Raw genomic sequence first — 18,715 nt, 5'->3', positions numbered from 1 at the left:
ACAATCTACAGGGGAACCATCCTTCAATAAGATGAAAGCTATCACGAGGTGGGAGACTGATCTGAATACCTCCTTTACTCCCCAACAATAGCAAACCGCCTTCCGAGAAATTCAAAAGCAACCCACTGTGTTAACCACTGGGGGCTGACATTCAAAAAAACGAACAGATGGTATCTCACACCAAACAGATTAGCCAGAATCTACCCAAACATTTCTCCCCTATGCTGGAGAGGATGTGGTCGGATCAGTCACCTACTTCATACCTTCTGGGAATGCCGTAGCCTGAAAAGTTTCTGGAATCGGGTTTTCCAAATCCTTTTATCCCTCACAGGAATTCTCAAGCAGGATAACCAGGCCTAGCTATACTCCATATTGGAATAGACTCATACCCCCACCAGCACAGGTGGGTAGTCAAACACATACTGTTAGCTGCCCGTACAATCATACTCAAAAAATGGAAATCATAAAATTCCCTCAATATGTCAGAAGTCTTAACCATGGCCCAGCAAAACCATATCTTTGAACGCATGCTAGCCATCAATTCCCTCACTGTATCTTTCTTCGAACATAACTGGGCGATATGGTCGAATAATCCTATCTTCAAGATTTAATGATATACTCATCCACCCACTGGACGCAATTGGTGTCACCTTACTGTTTACCGTTTGCTTGTTTATTGTTCACTTAATCCCTTTTAGGTTTCTGAACCATCTTTATGTTCCTGTAACAGTGACAAACGCATGTATCATTCCTATGTTATACTTCATATGTACTGCTACGGTACTACCCTTTTTAAATACTCAAAAATGTATTGAAAAGAAAAAACTTCCCCACACTGCTATGATGTAGAAATGTACAGCGATAAATCCGTGTGAATGTGTGTCTCTGCTGTGAGATGCAAATTTTAGTAATCTCGTAGTTAGTCATCTTCTCAGCTGCAGGCTACATGTCTGTGTGACGACTGAGGCTCCTGTCAACCCCATGGAGTCAAACGGAGCTGGAAGGATTTGATGTAAAGCTGATTGCCCTGCTACAATGTGTACAGTGACTTCATGAATATGTGCCATAAAAATAGATACATTTCCTTCTCAGAACATTTATATGCTTTCTCTCAAGGTTATTCTGAATTTTGACTTTTAAGCATTAAAAAACACACTTTTGTGAAAACCAAAGCATACACGTAGTCAGCCTAATTATTTAACTATTTAGGCAAACACAGCAGTAAGCCTAATTATTTAATTTTTGTTAGAACAGATTTGATTTCAATAAACAAAAGTTGATCAGGTTTAATCGTTCTGATATTTATAAGTTCCAGTGAGTTATAGACTGTATACTGTATGAGCTGACATACTTCCACTTTGTAATAACTAGACTAGACCCAATAACTAGACAATGATGTAGGTGGTGCCAGTGCTGGTTCTTCCATCTACCATAGAAAAAGGGGTGTAGTGTTCATGTAAAGGGATGTGGATTAGAAGGCCTTCATAGATTGTAAGCTCTAACGAGCAGGGCCCTCTAGTTCCTCCTGTTTTGAACTGTATTGTAACTGTATTGTCTTCCCTCACATTGTAAAGAACTGCGCAAACTGTTGGCGCTATATAAATCCTGTATAATAATAATAATAATAAATAGTGGCATGAGTTCATGTCAATGATGACATGTTACTTGAAGTCCATCTAATGTAAAGTCTGTAAATCAGGCATGTGAAAATTTATAAGCGTATCCACAGTTTCAGAGATGTTGTAAAGGTCCATGTTACAAGCCTAACACTTTAATACACAAGGCCAATTCGGTCAGCTTGGTAAATAACACTACATACACATGTTTTCTGGGTTAGACCGTGGAGCACACTACCCTCAATCCATGACCTAACCACACTATATCCTAGTCAACCCAGTTATACCCATACATTTTGCCTCTTTGCCACCTGAGTCCAACATTTCCTGGTAAAATGCGGGAGTGAGACTGTTTCAAATGTATGACGATGTAAACTCTATTGGTTTTAGAGAGTCTTGTAAATATACACTACATACTATATACAACACATGCCTTTACACGCATATCAACCTTAATGGCATCCCAGACTTAGTCCGTAGGGTTCAAAACTGAGTTGGCCTACACTTTGCAGCTATAACCGCTTTAACTCTTCTGGGAAGACTGTCCATAAGGTTTAGGAGTGTGTCTATGGAACTGTTTGACCGTTCTTCCAAAAGTGCATTTGTGAGGTCAGGCACTGATGTGGACGTGAAGGCCTAGCTCACAGTCTCCTCTCTAATTAATCCCAAAGGTGTTCTGTCAGGTTGAGGTCAGGACTCAATTTCCTCCACCCCAAACTCACTCATCCATGTCTTTATGGACCTTGCTTTGTGCACTGGTGCACAGTTATGTTGGAACAGGAAGGGGGTATCCCCAAACTATTCCCACAAAATTGGGATCATGAAATTGTCCAAAATGTCTTGGTATGCTGACACCTTAAGAGTACCCTTCAGTGGAACTAAGGGGTTAAGCCCAACCACTGAAAAACAACCCCACACCACCAAATTTGGACCAATGCACAAAACAAAGTCCATAAATACATGAATGAGCGAGTTTGGGGTGAAGGGAACTTGACTTGCCTGTGCCTCAACCTGATAGAACACCTTTGAGATTAATTAGAGCGCAGACTGTGAGCCAGGCCTTCCCATCAAACATCAGTGCCTGACCTCACAAAAGCGCTTTTCGAATAATGGTCAAACAATCCCATAGGCGCACTCCTAAACCTTGTGGACAGCCTTCTCAGAAGAGTTGAATCTGATATAGCTGCAAAGGGTGGGCCAACTCAATATTGAACCCTACGGACTAAGACTGGGATAATAAGGGCAGCTGTCCCAATACTTTTGGTAATATAGTGCATATGTTCCTTTTTATTCCTATTCCCTTTTTCCCTCTCTCCATATACATACATATTTTTGTCTTTTTTGAGATCTGATAGTTCTACTGGTGTTCTTTTCATTAGGGTACAAATAAGTTCTTACACTACAAGCAGATATGTAGAACATTGTATATGAAATTCCTCGGATGCATAACACTGCTGCACAACTAGAGTAAGAGTATGGCTATATGGGTGTAAAGGCATCTGTTATACCCCACACTCCACAATAAAAGAAGAGATGGGTCACTCCTGTTTATGCTATTACAAGAACATGCAAGAGGAGGAATGGGACCTTACACAAACAACTCTCCTTTAGGACACTAATGCCTCGTTTCCACTGAGCGGAACAGTTCGGGTCGGTTTGGAAGGGTTAGAATGGTCCGGTCTATTCAGGTGAGCGTTTCCACTGCAAGTCGGACCACCAGGGACCCTGCAGGGTTTACACCAAATGAGGTGTTCGTTTTGCTCTTTCATTTGACATGAGCATTGATGGTTTCCTGACCGCCAATCAGAGGACTCTATCGTGTGACGCCAGTAGCTCCGCCCTAACCGTACCGTACCATTTCCTATGGCCCTACATCTGAAGCAGGACCAGGAATGGTGCGGTTTGGTTCGGTTGTATGGGCCACTTTCATAATGGAAACACTCAAAATAGCGTACCGTACCGAACCGACCCGAACCGATCCGCTCAGTGGAAACGAGGCATATGTATGCCATTGTTGATGGCACCAACATGCTCTGAAGTCCACATTCAGAGGTTTGCTATATTGGAGGCATCTGCTAATTCACCTTTCTATCTTTTCTTTGACCTCATTTCTGTAGTGGGAAACAGCTTTCAGTACTCCCTGTAACATCATCACAAAGCTTACAGAATGTTTGCAGGGACAGTTCCGATTGACATAGGCACACACCCATAACTACATATTTCAAGAGCCCTTTCCCTACACACAGTGTATGGGCAGGCACTGTTTTGCTAGGAAATAGATGCATGCTATGTGGAAAGGTATAGAGAAAGATGGGGAATAGGTGAAGTTCTGTAGTCCAGCAGACATGGCAGACAAGCCTGGTTGGGATTTATTGCAACAAAGACACTGTTATCAGCTTAAAGAAGAAGTTAGGATATCACTGGATTTCTTGTATATCAGCAGGTATTTTTCGTACTTGCAGCATTTTGTAAAAGGATTAAACATTGGGAAAACTGCATGTATTTCAGAAATGTACTAAATATTTTTTTGCTTTGTTTAATCCGGACATACTCTATGAGGATAAAGTCTTTTTCTAAAAGAAGGGAACAAAAGACAGATTTAGCTCAAGGAAAGCACTTGAACCCTGCTCAGATGTTTGCTTCAGGAATAAACATTCTTCTTTATCTGTGTTTATAACCAGTTTCAGTTAAACAAATTTTAAAGGGTTATATATTCAACAGTTTTAAACCCAAAACCAAAAATGTAATACATTGCAGCTTACCAATCACTAGATGTGGTACCAGGCTGCATTCGTTTTTTAAGCTTTTTCCCTTTCGTTTTCACATGGTGATCTGGCCAGTAACACAGCTCCTGTGGTAGACTGCCTCCACTCTGGATGAGGGAGCACAGGGGTACAGTTGAAGGGGTTTTCATCCCCTTAAACCCTTGATAATGTCACGTGTAGTGTGACGCAACATGTCGGGAGGAGCCGGGTGACGTCACTTCCGGTCTACGGCAAGTTCGGTGTTTTACACGCTGCTCACTGCGGGGACCCCTCGGTCCTATCTGGGATTACCAGCACCTGAATCTGTGAACTAATATGTAAGTTCTCTATGTTTTTTAATAAAATTGCTTTTACATTTTACACTATGGAGCATCCATCTGTCTTTTCATGAGCTGACTACCATGGAGCTATTAAGATTGCCATGTATGAATACATATTTATACTTCCAGCCCATTTGATGATCGTTGCTATGGAGTGAACCCCACGAATAAGACTATTGCTTATGAAAACGCTTTATTTCTCCCAAGTTAAGGTGAGCGGCCATTGCACTCAATGGTGGATAGTGTTTGTTGGGATTCCACGCTGTTGTCACCCTTATATTTGGACATTACTATTCACGTTTCTCTGGATTATCAGGTATTTGTTAACTATTTTAAATTAACCTATTTATGTTTTTTTTCAACACCTATATTCTTTAGATATCAGTTTATAGTGATTTTTATTATATTACAAGTTGGGAGTAGTTCATCACTGTATTTGTTTTGCATGATATGCACTTTATGAATGTCATTATTTATTGTATCCAGGGATTTGTATATTTTATGCATTTTATATTCTCACATTAATCATATGTTTTAGCGCCGATCTATTACTTTTATTCATTTCATTTTTGTATGTGGTGACACTACAGAGATTGGCTGCTGATGCGGTTTTTTACCCTGATGCACTTAGGGATTTGGTTTATTTTATTTCTTTATACCTGCTCATATTGGTAGTGCATTGCTTTTCATACATCATTATCTGAGACTTACAGGCTGGATAACTGGATGAAAATAGAATAAAGCCTAAAAAAAAGAAAACTAATGCAGCCATCAAATCTAGAAATGGGTAAGCTGCAATATAATAAATGTTTGCTTTTGGGTTTAATACCACTTTAAATAATAATGCTAAAATTAATTGATGTCATTACCTAAATATTAAAAGTGGTAAGTATTTGTTTCATACAAGGTGTAAGACAAATCTCTACACCTCCAATTACACATTGTCCAATTAAGCAAGTGTTTGAAGAATACAAGAAGCTGATTAATATTTATGAAAGCAATTCCACGGTATATCGTGTGAAAAGGTGAGCAGAGCTTGCCATTTAACAGCACAGTTCATGCAATGAAAGCAAACATCTAAATAGCTACCATGACTATAATCAATTTTAATAAACTCTCATGTTCATTGAACTATTTTTATATAAAAACTATTTGAAACAGATTCTAAAAGTATGGATAATAGAACAGAAATTAGGTTCTTGTTTTAAGTACAATCTTTGCAATGTTTTTTTACCAGAATTATAATTTTAGTGCCATTATCAGCAGGACATATTATAGAATAAAATGTATACATTAGATCTACAGTAACAGTTTTTTTTAATTTATCAAAGTATGTTAGATTTATATAAAAAAAATATATATATATTTTTGCAAGATAAGTTTACCAAAAGAAATCCTTGGGTGTCCCCAACAATGAAATATTATCTTAAAGTGGAAATAAACCCTCCTATCCTTTACATCCAAAGAAGCTGCCCTCTTAAATTCTGTACAATCTGCAGTTGCCATAATGATACACAAGTAATCAGTTATGACACCAGCCATTTCATTACTTGACAGTTTGGTTGCGGGCATTAGTAATTGTGACAGTTCTCATTCATGGCATTTCTTGAAAGTGTTTTGGGAAAACAGAGCGATGGGTTAAAGGGTTAGGTCACCTTCATCAAAAAATTGATTGTGCAGATAAGGGGGGTCAGCAGATAAAAACAAACTGTAAAGCTCTGACAAAAGTGTAAAAATGTTCTTGGTGTAGGTGTAGGCCATTTAGGAACCACATGAAGCCTGATTGGAGTACTCCCATGACGTTGCTAGAATGTTGATAAGTGAGGTCTAGTCGTTACTGCTCACCTCCACTATCACAGGAGGAGCTCTCAAACACTGAGCTCAGAGATACAGCATCAGGGGAGAGAAAGAGCATGTGAGGGGATTTTAATCAGTGAGAGACTGCTAGTGTGATGGAAGAGTTGAGCAATAATAACTAGGCTTCACTTAGCAACATCCTAGAAATATTCCAGTCAGGCTTCTGAAGGTATGTACAGTAAAGAGCTTACACATATAGCAAGTGCATTATTCAGCTTTAGTCAGAGCTACACAGTGAGGTTGATTTACTAAAACTGGAGAGTGCAAAATGTGGTGCAGCTCTACATGGTAGCCAAACAGCTTCTAACTTCAGCTTTTTCAATTAAGCCTTGACAAAAAAAAACCTGGAAGAGGATTGGTTTCTATGCAGAACTGCACCAGATTTTGCATGCTCCAGTTTTTGGTAAATCAACCACAGTTTGTTTTTATCTACAAACACCCCTTACCTGCATAGCCAGTTTTTTTTTTTTTATGTTTTTGTTTTTTTTGTAAAGGTGAACTGACCCTTTAAGTTCTGCTTTAATGACAAAGTTACTGCTAAATAAACAGGAAAATAGAAGAAATGTAGAAATTTTGCTGGTCTATACGGGATGTACAGATGTTAGAACTTATTATAAAAAAATCATAAGCATAAATGACTACTGAAATTTATTAGAAGTAAGCACTGTAGATTGTTGATCCTATTTAAAAAACTTTTTCAAATAGGAGAAAATTGGACCATGCTCAATGAGGGATTTAGACATCTTCCCAATACTATAGCAATCGGAACCATTTGTGACCAACTTTCAAAATGTTTCAAATGGTTCAAGACAATCTAACACCATCCTACAGCATGTATATAAAAAGTGGGTGGTAGACTGCTTTGATCCTGTTAATTGTTTTTGCATTCAAAGCTGGTTTACAAATGGTTAACAAACTGTCATGTGCATAGACCTCATATTAGATAAATACACACAGTTCTGGACAATTTAAACCAAGTTCCAGTAGCTGTGATTATATATATATATATCACTGAAATAATTACATTGTAGAAAAAGAACGTACATTACAGATACAATAGTAAATGTATGGCAGGAAGTCAACATGCAAAGTACCGATTTGTAGAGGATGAAAGATTAGGAACTTAAGTGGAGGTTTAGCACATGCATAATATTAACAAGAAAACAGTTCTCCGCAAGCAGCTCACCTTCCTTGTAAGTGGCACTTCAATGGGAACAGGAACAACTTCAGCTAATAGACAACCATAAAATGCTACCATAAACGCAGCAGGATCATTATTTGGAAAGACGAGGGCCACCTACAAGAACAAACAAGTCATTAGATGTGGCACGCACGCATCTCACCAGGTCTCACTTGACTTGCTAAAAACTGTGTGATGTATGCTCAGACATTTCTTTTTTTCTGCAATTTCATGCCTCAGAGATCTGATATATCCATATTGCAATCTTTCAAAAGGCAACTGGATACCAAAATAATGTGCAATGTAAGTTGATTTGGTTAAAAATACAACTGCAGTTGTTTAGGTTTCTTGTGTACTAGATGAGATCTTAACATGTGAAAACTCAAATAAAATCAGCAAGTTGGTTCACCCAATAACGGGTCTCAACAGCATCCACTGCTACTGGAAAAACTGTAAATTGGAAAGAGCAAGGTAATACTTACTCATATAAAACAATATAAATAAACTGGGTTGTGACTGATTAAGATTAAACCCTGAATATTAAATCAGGGCTTGCGCCATTCAATGGATATATGACAAGGTTAATCTTTTATAGAGTCATTCTTCAAAGATGCATGTTATTTTAGTGACAATTATTATGTCATATAATTTTTTTTATCATGTTCTATATACAAACATAAATAACACAGGTGTGAAATTAGTATTTTTTTCATATTTTTTCCCTGTAGTTTTGTAGAACAGAACCTCATGAAACAGCCAGTGCAATATTTCGAAAAAAAAAAAGATAATGAAAAAACACACAGGGCTTTATTTACTAAGCTTGAGGGTGAAAAATATGGTGCTGCTGTGCATAATAGCCAATCAGCTTCTAACTTCAGCTTGTTCAATTAAGCTTCAATAAAAACCTGGAAGCTGATTGGTTTCTAAGCAGAGCTGCATCAGATTTAGATGTGCCACTCTCCAGTTTTAGTAGATCAACTACACAGTGTAGCCCGTAAATATCTTGGGACTTTTCATTAGCAAATGGATGAAGGTGTACCTCTTACATCTTGAATCTGCTGTAGATTTTATTAGGAGGGAAGTACGAGCAGATTGTTAAATGTTTTGCTGTTTATATATTATCAATGGAGAAACAGGAACTTTAAAGCGTATCTACAGTCAAAATGTAAAACCATGTATTAATTTCCACATCGTGTATCAATTATTTAGAGTCTACTTCTAATGAAATTCTAACCTTTTCCCACCAGATGTAAGCATATATGCGGCCTCTTGGCAGGTTAGCATCAACACAGAGATGCTGCATGTATGCAGCCCTATGTGAACACATTACTGTGCTGAATACGTGCACCCGGCACATCAACTGGCAGGTATCAGAAAAGTCCTGATACATACTTCATGCTCCAAAAATGTCCCTACCCATGCAAATTTCTGTTAACTTCAAGTATTTGTCTGGAAAAAGGTGCAAGGTATCCTAAGGCTGCACCAACTCCTTCTCCTCTATAGTTAGGTCATTTCATATGCCTCCAAATCTGATCTTTTCTGTCTGCTAAGACAGGAAATTTCAAAAGGAAAAGAATTTGAATTCTACCAGATGGATTAAAGCAACCCTGACACTTTAACAAACTTTTTTTTTTACACTAAGCTATACCTACAAGGATGCAAAAGAATACTTACTTCTACTACTGCCGGCTAGGTTTGACCATGTTCATGCGCACTACATGAACACGAACAGTCATTTATTAGTTAGACAAGTTTAGGCTAGTGGTGTGGGGAGGGGGAGTATGTGAGCTGTTAGGAGGTGAGGCTTATCTCACGAGGAGCCAATATAGATCAAAACAGGTCCTCCAATATGTCCAATCATGGCTACCTTAGGGATTGCTCATCCAGAGCCATCATAAACATGGATCCTTGCTCTATCTAGCTGGAAATGGATCATGCAATAAACAGTGTATAAAATGTGTGTTATATATTTTTTGTATTTGTGCTTAGAAGCAATAGCCTGTCCTTTATTAATACACCTGCTGCTTGATTTGTTACGTTCATACTGATCTAAAGCAAAAGAAACAAAACCATAATAGACAAACCAGCACAAAAACATTATAACAATCGTTAGAGGCACGGTGTTCAAATAAAAGTCCTTAGTTGATTTTTTTTCTGTAAAGATCAAGCAGTATAGTAGTTTTTTTTGTGTTGTTACTGTCGGTGTTACTATTTATGTGAATGTGTATGGTATGATTTGATGTATGTACAAAATTAATAAACAGATTTATAAAAATAAAAAAAAAGGATCAAGCAGTATCACTCCTCAGTGCCTATAAAATGCAAAAAAGTCTTGCCCATAAGAATGCTACAATAAATAAAAATAACTATATATATATATATATATATATATATATAAACACACATACAATCGTATATACATACACAGTATACTGTATATACATACACAAGCTTTCCTTGCAAATCTAAAACTATAAAAGCAATTGCACAGAAATAAATAAAATCCTGTCTTTAGAATGGGTTTATCAGAAGGAAATTAAAGGTTTAGTTGGTCTACCACCCACATTGGGTGGGAATACAGTTAAATGGTTATAGCAGATTTAGACCAGTGAGGCTGAGCAATGTTTAAATACTAGCTAAATGTACGAGTTCCATCTGTGATGCAAGTCCTTCCTAAATCCTGCCCTTTTAGTGAACAGAGCTGTGAAATTACTATGTGTTGGAACATAATTATGCCTTTATAGTGCCGTGACATTTTGCAGCATACGTGGAGCAAGTGAGCTATAGAGAGACCTCTGTATCATCTCCGCATTTATATATACTTCAGGGATTTTTTTTTCATGATCAATGGAAGTTGTAAAACACTTAAAGCAGATCTTTCATCGAAAATGAAAATACCCTTTGAGCAATTCAAAGTAATGCTTAAAGACTATAACCAATAGTCAAAGTAAATATGTGTTGAACATATAATTATGCCTTTAGAGTACAGCAATGTATCAAGCCTAGAACAAGAGGGCTGCAGGGGCCTTGGTGTCATCTCTTTGTCCTCACTTCTCTTATCTTCTCATCGATGAAAGTTAAAGCATTCAGTTAAAGTGCAACTCCACTCAAAAACATTTTTTCTGTAATTTTACATGAAGTGGATATTCCACAATGGGGATACTGAACGCCGTATAAAACTTTTAATACTTCTTAACCACTTAAGCCCCAAGCCTATTTCGGACACTTTTTATTTAGTTAAAATTAGTATTTTTATCTAGAAAACTACTTAGAACCCCCAAACATTATATATATTTTTTTTAGCAAAGACTCTGGAGAATAAAATGTTGGTCATTGCAATATTTTTTGTCACGCGGTATTTGGGCAGCGGTCTTTAAATTGCCATTTTTTGGGAAAAATTACATTTCACTGCATTTAAAAAATACTTAACAGTAAAGTTAGTCCATTTTTTTGTATATTGTAAAGGATGATGTCACGCTGAGTAAATAGATATCCAACATGTTATGGTTTAAAATTGCGCATACCCGTGGAATGGCGACAAACTACGGTCAATAGAAATCTCAATAGGCGACGCTTTAAAAATGTTTAAATTATTGCTCACACTCTGGCGATCGCGGCGATACCTTACATGTGTGGCTTGACTTCCGCATGTGTTTTCTTTCATGCGCGCGCTAACGGTGACGGGGGCGGCTAAAAAATTTTTTTTCCCTATTTATTTATTTTTTTAACTTTATTACAGGTTTTTTAAAAAAAAAAAAAAATCTGATCACTTTTATTGCTGTCACAAGCAATGTAAACATCCCTTGTGACACCAATATGCCGTGACAGGTACTCTTTATGGAGGGATCGAGGGTCTAAAAGACCCTAGACCCCTCCACTACACTTCCCTGTATGCAAAACGCTGAAAACGGCATTTTTGCCTACAGTCGTTTTTTAAATCTGCCGCCTTTTGCTGCAGAGTAACCCGGAAGTGACGTCATGGACGCCACCTCCGGGTTACGTCATCGGAGACCCGGTCGAAGTCGCTTCTGGCTTCGATCGGGACTCCATCCAGCCGGTGGACGCGCCAGCTGGGTGCTCGGGTCTCCCGGAGGGACGGGAGGCCCAGGCAAAGTCACGGAAGGCGGCGAGGCGGCCGGAGGGGAGGGGGACGTCCCCTCCAGCTCACCCGGGTAACAATCGAGCGGCTCCCGCATCGGTCATTACCGACGGAAAGCCAACCAACGGCTCTAAACCTCAGTACCGGGATAGTGCCTCTAGCTAGAGGAATCATCCCGGTATAACCCCGCAAACTCTGCTGACGTAAATATACGTTACTTTGCGGTAAGTGGTTAAAAACTTTTTTGGGTGAATCTGAACTTTAAGGAGTGGATCTTTAATACAATGAAATTGCTCTTTTAATGATAATGACTACTGTTCAAGAACTCCAAGGCCTGCTGTATCTGCAAAAACAATTTAATTCTGTTTAGGCAATCTTGTGATTTAAACATCACTGCCATACCACACAAACGGAGGATGACAACCAACTATAATGTGCAACTATGCAGCTTCCTTTCTCACCCACCACCTTCAGCCTGTTCATTATATTATGTGTCATTTCCTTTTTTACTGCTTTATTGTAGCACCTTCTCCTGCAAGCAATCATAAACCCCACTTCCTTCAACCTCCGGTGTAGGAAACATGGGAGGATAAAACCAACGCACAATGCAATAGAACATAACGGTCTCATATTGCTTGTGCTACAAGTTCTGTTTTGCATGGGATTATGTGATGGATTTTAGATCTTTATTGAATCAGCATTTACAGTTAGATCCATATATATTTGGACACAGGCACAATTTTAGTTTTTTCAGGTATTTACTAAAACATATTCAAGCTATAGTTAAATAATGGATATGGGTGGGAAGTGCACAGTCTCAGGTTTAATTTGAGGGTATGTACATTCAAATCGGAGGAAGGGTTTAGGAATTAAAGCTCAAGATTAGCCACCCCCTCCTTTTTCAACGGACAAAAAGTAATTGGACAATTGAATCAAAAGCAGTTTCATGTTATTTATTTATTAAGCAGGTAAAAGGCCTGGAGTTGATTCTAAGGGTGGTATTTGCATTTGGAATCTGTGAACCTACATCATGCGTTCAAGGGAGCTGTCCATGCAAGTGAAACAGGCCATTATAAGGCTTTAAAACTAAACAAATCAATATGAGAGATAGCAGCAACATTAGGAGTGAACCAAATCACCAGTTTGGTACATTCTGAGGAAAGAAGAACGCACTGGTGAGCTCAGCAAAATAAAAAGGCCTGGACATCCATGGAAGACAACAGTGGTGGATGATTGCAGGATCCTCTCTATGGTAAAGAAAAACCCATTTGCAACATCTAGACAAGTGAAGGACACTCTCCAGGAGGTGGGTGTATCGTGGTCAAAGTCTACAATCAAGAGAAGACCTCACAAGAGCAAATACAGAGGGATCACCACAAGGTGCAATTCACTCATAAGCCTGAAGAATAGAAAATCCAGATCAGACTTTGCCAAAAGAACATCTAAAAAAGCCAGACCAGTTCTTGAAAAGCATTCTTTGGATGGATGAAACTAATATTAATCTGTACAAGAAAGACGGGAAGAAAAAAGTGTGTAGAAGGCTTGGAGAAGGTGTGATGGCATGGGCATGCATGGATTCCAGTGGCACTGGATCATTGGTGTTTATTGATGATGTGACAGAAGACAGAAGCAGCCAGATTAATTCTGTATGTCCAGACAAATGGCTGGGCATATAAAGGTTTGAAGGTTGGTTGTCTGGACATCTAACAGACAAGCACAGTGTATTGATTATACACATTTTATATTTTTTTGCCGTCACATGTGATTGGCCTCCACCTGATCTGCTAAGCACATTTGGACTCCAGTTGTGATAGGTGCGTCTGAGACACACAATCCATCTGCTTCTTTTTCCCTCTCTTATTTTGGGATTTATACCCTTATATATTCCATCTTTCAAATATACAGCTCTCTGTGGGTGTCAACAGTTCCTTGTTTTTAAAGCGGCAAACTTCTGTATATGCTCATATGCGAATCAACCATGTAAGTGTGTCTTATTTCTTATGCAATTAATGATGCTTTGTACATTCATAAAAGAACATGTATTGATGTAATATGTACCTTGATATACTTTATGTGATATATATGCTTTTTCAACACTTACAAAACAAAAACCTCCAGTACAATCCCTGAAGAAGAGGTGTTACACCTCGAAACGTCGGACATTGTCTGGGTTGGATGGTTGAGTTAATTTGCATATTTATATCAGCTTACCAATATTTTAGTCTATTGTATTTTTTGCACTTTTTGTATATGTCAATACAATTTATGCAAATTTAATAATTAACAATACGTTGTATTTAACTTTTTGATGTGCCTATAAAAATTTTGTTTATAAATGTTTTCATTTGTCCAGTTACATTTGAGCCCCTTAAAATGGGGGGGGGGGGGAGAACTGTGAATAAAAATGGTTGCAGTTCCTAAAATTTGTACTTGGTATTTATGTTCAGCCCCGTGAATTAAAGCTGAAAGTCTGCACTTCAAATTCATTTGGATTGTTTTGTTTTAATTTTACTCTGATGGCTCAGTATGGAAATTATGCCTTTGTCCAAATATATATGGACCTAACTGTATATTTTTGACTGGACCTAATGAAATTTGTTAAATATATTTTTGTGGCGCTACAATTTAGTATTCTATTATTAGTGGTGGATTAACGCCACCTTTTAATGGATGACAGTCAAGGCATTTGGTCATGTGGTATCTATTTAAGGGGGCGTTCAGAGTAAAGATTTTTATTTCCTCTTTCAGCAAGTCATGTGACCAAAGACTTAAGCTGGCCATACACTAGCCGGCAAATCGTTCTAACTCATCTTCGAAAAATGAAAAATCGGCCGTGAGAGCAGACGATCGTGCCATCATTAATGACCGAATTGCGAACGATAAATCGTTCAATGGACATAAATGAATCAGTTTTTTGTTCTGTTTGTCACATATGCCTAGTGCAAAGAGTTTGGGCGAGAAACACATTAACCTTTCAAGTTATTGTTCGTTCGGCAGGATTTTCCAAACTGTTCCTTCGATTTTTTGGCTCTGAAAAGTTAAAACCAATTTTCTGTTTGTGCCCATTAACTGGACGAAAAATGAACGAACGGATCAAACATCAGATTTTGGAACGATTTTTCGGCTAATGTATGGCCAGCATTAGTCTTCTAAATATGTGACCGTCACTGTAGGCAGTTTGAAGCAGTATTTTATCCAGAAAAATGTTTAAATTACAATAATATATTTATCCATCGAACAACTGTTAACATAGTTTTAATTTAATATCTAGGTATGGGACCACATTAATGCAAATGTATTATCTAAAGGCTTAAAATACCATGAATACTAAGTTCTGGTACAGTAGTTGCAATCTTAGAGGTCGCCATAATTGGATACTACCATTATCTCATCAGATGTCAGTTTATAGGGAGCCTCTTTAATTGTTTTTAACTACATTTCCCTTCCTTTGTATTACAGTGCATCCGGACTATTTAGCATTTTGTGACCCCATGTAAATACTCCAATATTATGTGATTACATCTAGTTCATTAACTTGTTTTTGAAGTTCCACATTCAGGTACTGTTCCGATACAGCACATATATGGAAATGGGGATCCCCGTTATGCCAGACTCTAGGGCACCATACCCTCCTATTTGGTCAGTATGAGAACATAAGCATACTCTATAAAAATGTCTTAAATGTGATGTACAGGAAATTTATCATGTATGTTATGTGTAACTCACAGAATTTTGTTTATGCACTTAGCTCTCATCTGCATGCTCTTTTTGTCCTGATGAAGTAGCTTTACTGCGAAACGCGTTGACAGATATTTGGATTTGGGCCAGCCTGTTTTTACTATATATATATATATATATATATATATATATATATATATATATATATATATATATATACACTGGTTTACACTAAACATATATGCATTAGGTTCAGGCTAGATATTGTACAATCCAGTAGAGGGTATATGCATTTTTTATCCCTTTGGGGGATTACCCTTTGGACATTTTGTCCCTTTTTTTTTATACATGTTTTAATAAGATTGTAATAAACTGTTTGAATTTTACCTTTTGTGGTCTTGTGGTGTGCCTATAAAGTCTGTCCTTATAGGGGTCCGGTGGGGGACTTTCCCCCTGTCCAGATTTTTTGTTCCCTTCCTTTTTCCTCAACTTAAATTACTAAGGTTACATATTCCCTTCAACAGGCATAGACATTAACTTACCCTGTCTCCAGGCCTGACTATCGGCTCTTGTTTTGTTCCCAGCTTATGCAGTATATTATAGGCAACCTTCATACTTCTGGTCCATAGTTTACCTAATCAGTAAAAGAGAGTTAATTATGTGAACCTGCATATCAAAAATAGCTACACAAATTGAGAATGCCAATAGTACTCTTATATAAATGTGGCAAAGAACCAAAAAACTTGGGATCACTGTGGACATCCTTCCCCCTCAGTATATGTAACCTGGTATCAATCAGGAAAAAAAAAAAAAACTACCATGAAGCAATAGGCCTTCAGAATTACACCCATTTATTGGGCAAAGTGTGTCACAGTAAGGCTCAGCATTTTCCATTAAATACTTTTTTAATAATGATGACCACAGCTGTGTGGCTTGTTACTTCTCCTCAGTGAACAAACAGAAAATTAGCTTTTTGTGTTTCATGTTGTAATGATGTGTAAAGTTAATTCCTACTTTTTAGATTGCCACACCTGAATAAGTCTATTGGGAGAGCTCTGGGTTGATACAGGCACTTTATCTGCATTAACATATGTTTTAGGAAATACAATTCAATTTGAACCCCAGAGAGATATAAAAGTGTATGTAGCTGTGTATTCCTCTAATCTGAAGATTTTGGAAGGGGAGATGACAACACTGTATTCCTCAGCTCTAATAGAGAAAGTGATATCACCCTCCTGGATGTGCTACCTGGCAGAGGTCTACGAATGACAAAAGTGGTTAGACAGAATTACATATCCTTTGATAAAAATATATGCATATTCCAACTGTATATTACGCTGTTTGAAGTACAACTTACATACCACTGAGAATCAGATCTCTTAGTGTACACAGAGAAGACCAAGGGTTATGTTCATAAAATGTAGTCCCAATCCAGACAAATTTCACATCCCTACATGAAACCTAATTTTCCATCTACATTCGCAATTACTGAGATTTTGTCAGCAGATAAATTCTTTACTGCTGTCTATATCCTTTGTGGGGCTACAGACATGACAGCCCGGATTTATCCTGTACCACCTCTCTGGAGTGCCTTCTTCATATGATCCTTGGATGGTGGCAATTCCATAATGCTGATGGAATGGGATAATTGGAGGTAGGAGAAGACATCCTTATTGGGGCAGTGAGATCATGGCAGGAGATCAAATTCTGCCTCACTCCTCATAAAACAAAGTTTTAGGAAGAATTTCTTAAGAAATTCCATTTGTGCATCCAGCTATAATTAACAAATAGTGTTAACGCTTCTGCACTGTTAAAGAAACAAAATGAAAAAAATAGCAAATTAGATTTACCAGGAAGATATTTACTACAAACACTGCTTATTTTTTCGACAGTTGTCAAAGCCAAAGTGACCAGAAAATAAATGAAAATAGATGAATAGCTAAAAGTAAGAACTATTTTTACATTCATGGCAAAACATGTATAGTAAAAGAAGAGTTCAAGCAAATCTGGTTTGTGTTATTTCTGTTCACGTCAAGCTGTACAAAAAGTAATCTAAATTTGGATGCCATCCACTGACAGGTCAAAGTCATAAATAACTTCTAAAAGGAACATGAAGTTTTTGATATGGCAGTGAATGAGCTGACATCATTTCAGGATGAAATATAAATGGACTTAGATTTGGGAACACGCGAGCAGCTTCTCAACAAAAAGCACTTAGTCATTCTCTGACTAACTCTCACAATACATTAAAGGAGAAGTAGGGCCAAAACTCTCTTGGCCCTATGTCTCCTGGGGATCACACTTTGCTCTGCACTCCTGTGACCTGTATTCAGCCGACAGTGGGCTAAAGCCCACTTTCAGTTAACGTCACTCAGCCGGTCCACCACTGAGAACCTGAGCCAGCTGCTTCCACCCCATTCCAAAGCCCAGCGCTCCAGTGACTGCTGGAGGGGTAGAGCAGAGCGCCAGTGACTGACAGTTCTCAGTGTAGAGGCAGAAGGGGACAGATGTAGCATCGGATCGATGCTGCATCCACCTTTTAAAGTAAACCTCGACAAGTCAAACTGAGCACATATTTTAGAGCTGAGAACTGAACTGAGCACAAAGTTTTAGAGACTGTAGCAGCTTAAAGTAGCTCCAAAGGCTAAAGGTTTTTTACCTTCATGCATTCTATGCTTCTGTGTGCAGCAGCCCCCCCCCACCCCAGCCCCCCAATCCTTACCTGAGCTCCCTTCAGACCCAGGGATGTTTACTATAGCCTCGACTGTCCCGAGACTCTTCCTTCTCATTGGCTGAGACAGCAGTGGAGCCCATTGGTTTGTACTGCTGTCAATCACAGCCAGTAAGTCATTGGGGAGGGAGCTGGGGACGGGGCTGTGCCATAGCTCTATGTGTCTTATGGACGCATAGAGTAGTGGCTCGGGCGCGAGCATGCAGCGCTGCCCCAAGGGCAAGCGACTTTCTCTGGGGGCACTGCTTGAGGGGGAGGAGCCAGGAGTGCCAGCAGGAGACCTAAAAAGAAGAGGATAGTAGCTGTTCTGTGCAAAACTACTGCACAGAGCAGGTACGTATAACATGTTAATTAAAAAAAAAATAAGCTTTAATACCACTTGTGATTTGAAAGGCAAAGTAACCTGTTCATTCAAGTACTACCAGCAGTTTATACAAACCTTCTTTTCATTCTCCTGCCACTCCATTTA

At 38.4% G+C, this 18,715-nt stretch overlaps 1 protein-coding gene across 5 annotated transcripts in view; it reads right to left on the bottom strand.

Moving 5' to 3' along the window:
- DIP2C (disco interacting protein 2 homolog C) overlaps nt 1-18,715 on the bottom strand; it is a 762,684-nt gene that overhangs the window by 241,260 nt on the left and 502,709 nt on the right. For all 5 annotated transcript variants that reach the window (XM_082258569.1, XM_082258570.1, XM_082258572.1 and 2 more), the window contains 2 exons: nt 16,058-16,149; nt 7,745-7,855 (listed from right to left, as the gene is read on the bottom strand). In XM_082258569.1, the coding sequence (XP_082114695.1) occupies nt 7,745-7,855; nt 16,058-16,149 (203 nt within the window). The remainder of the gene's footprint in view (nt 1-7,744; nt 7,856-16,057; nt 16,150-18,715) is intronic.

Source organism: Pelophylax lessonae (genome assembly GCF_965119305.1).
Source record: "Pelophylax lessonae genome assembly, chromosome: 5".
Taxonomy (NCBI): Eukaryota; Metazoa; Chordata; class Amphibia; order Anura; family Ranidae; genus Pelophylax; species Pelophylax lessonae.
This window is presented reverse-complemented; position numbering and strand designations above follow the sequence as displayed.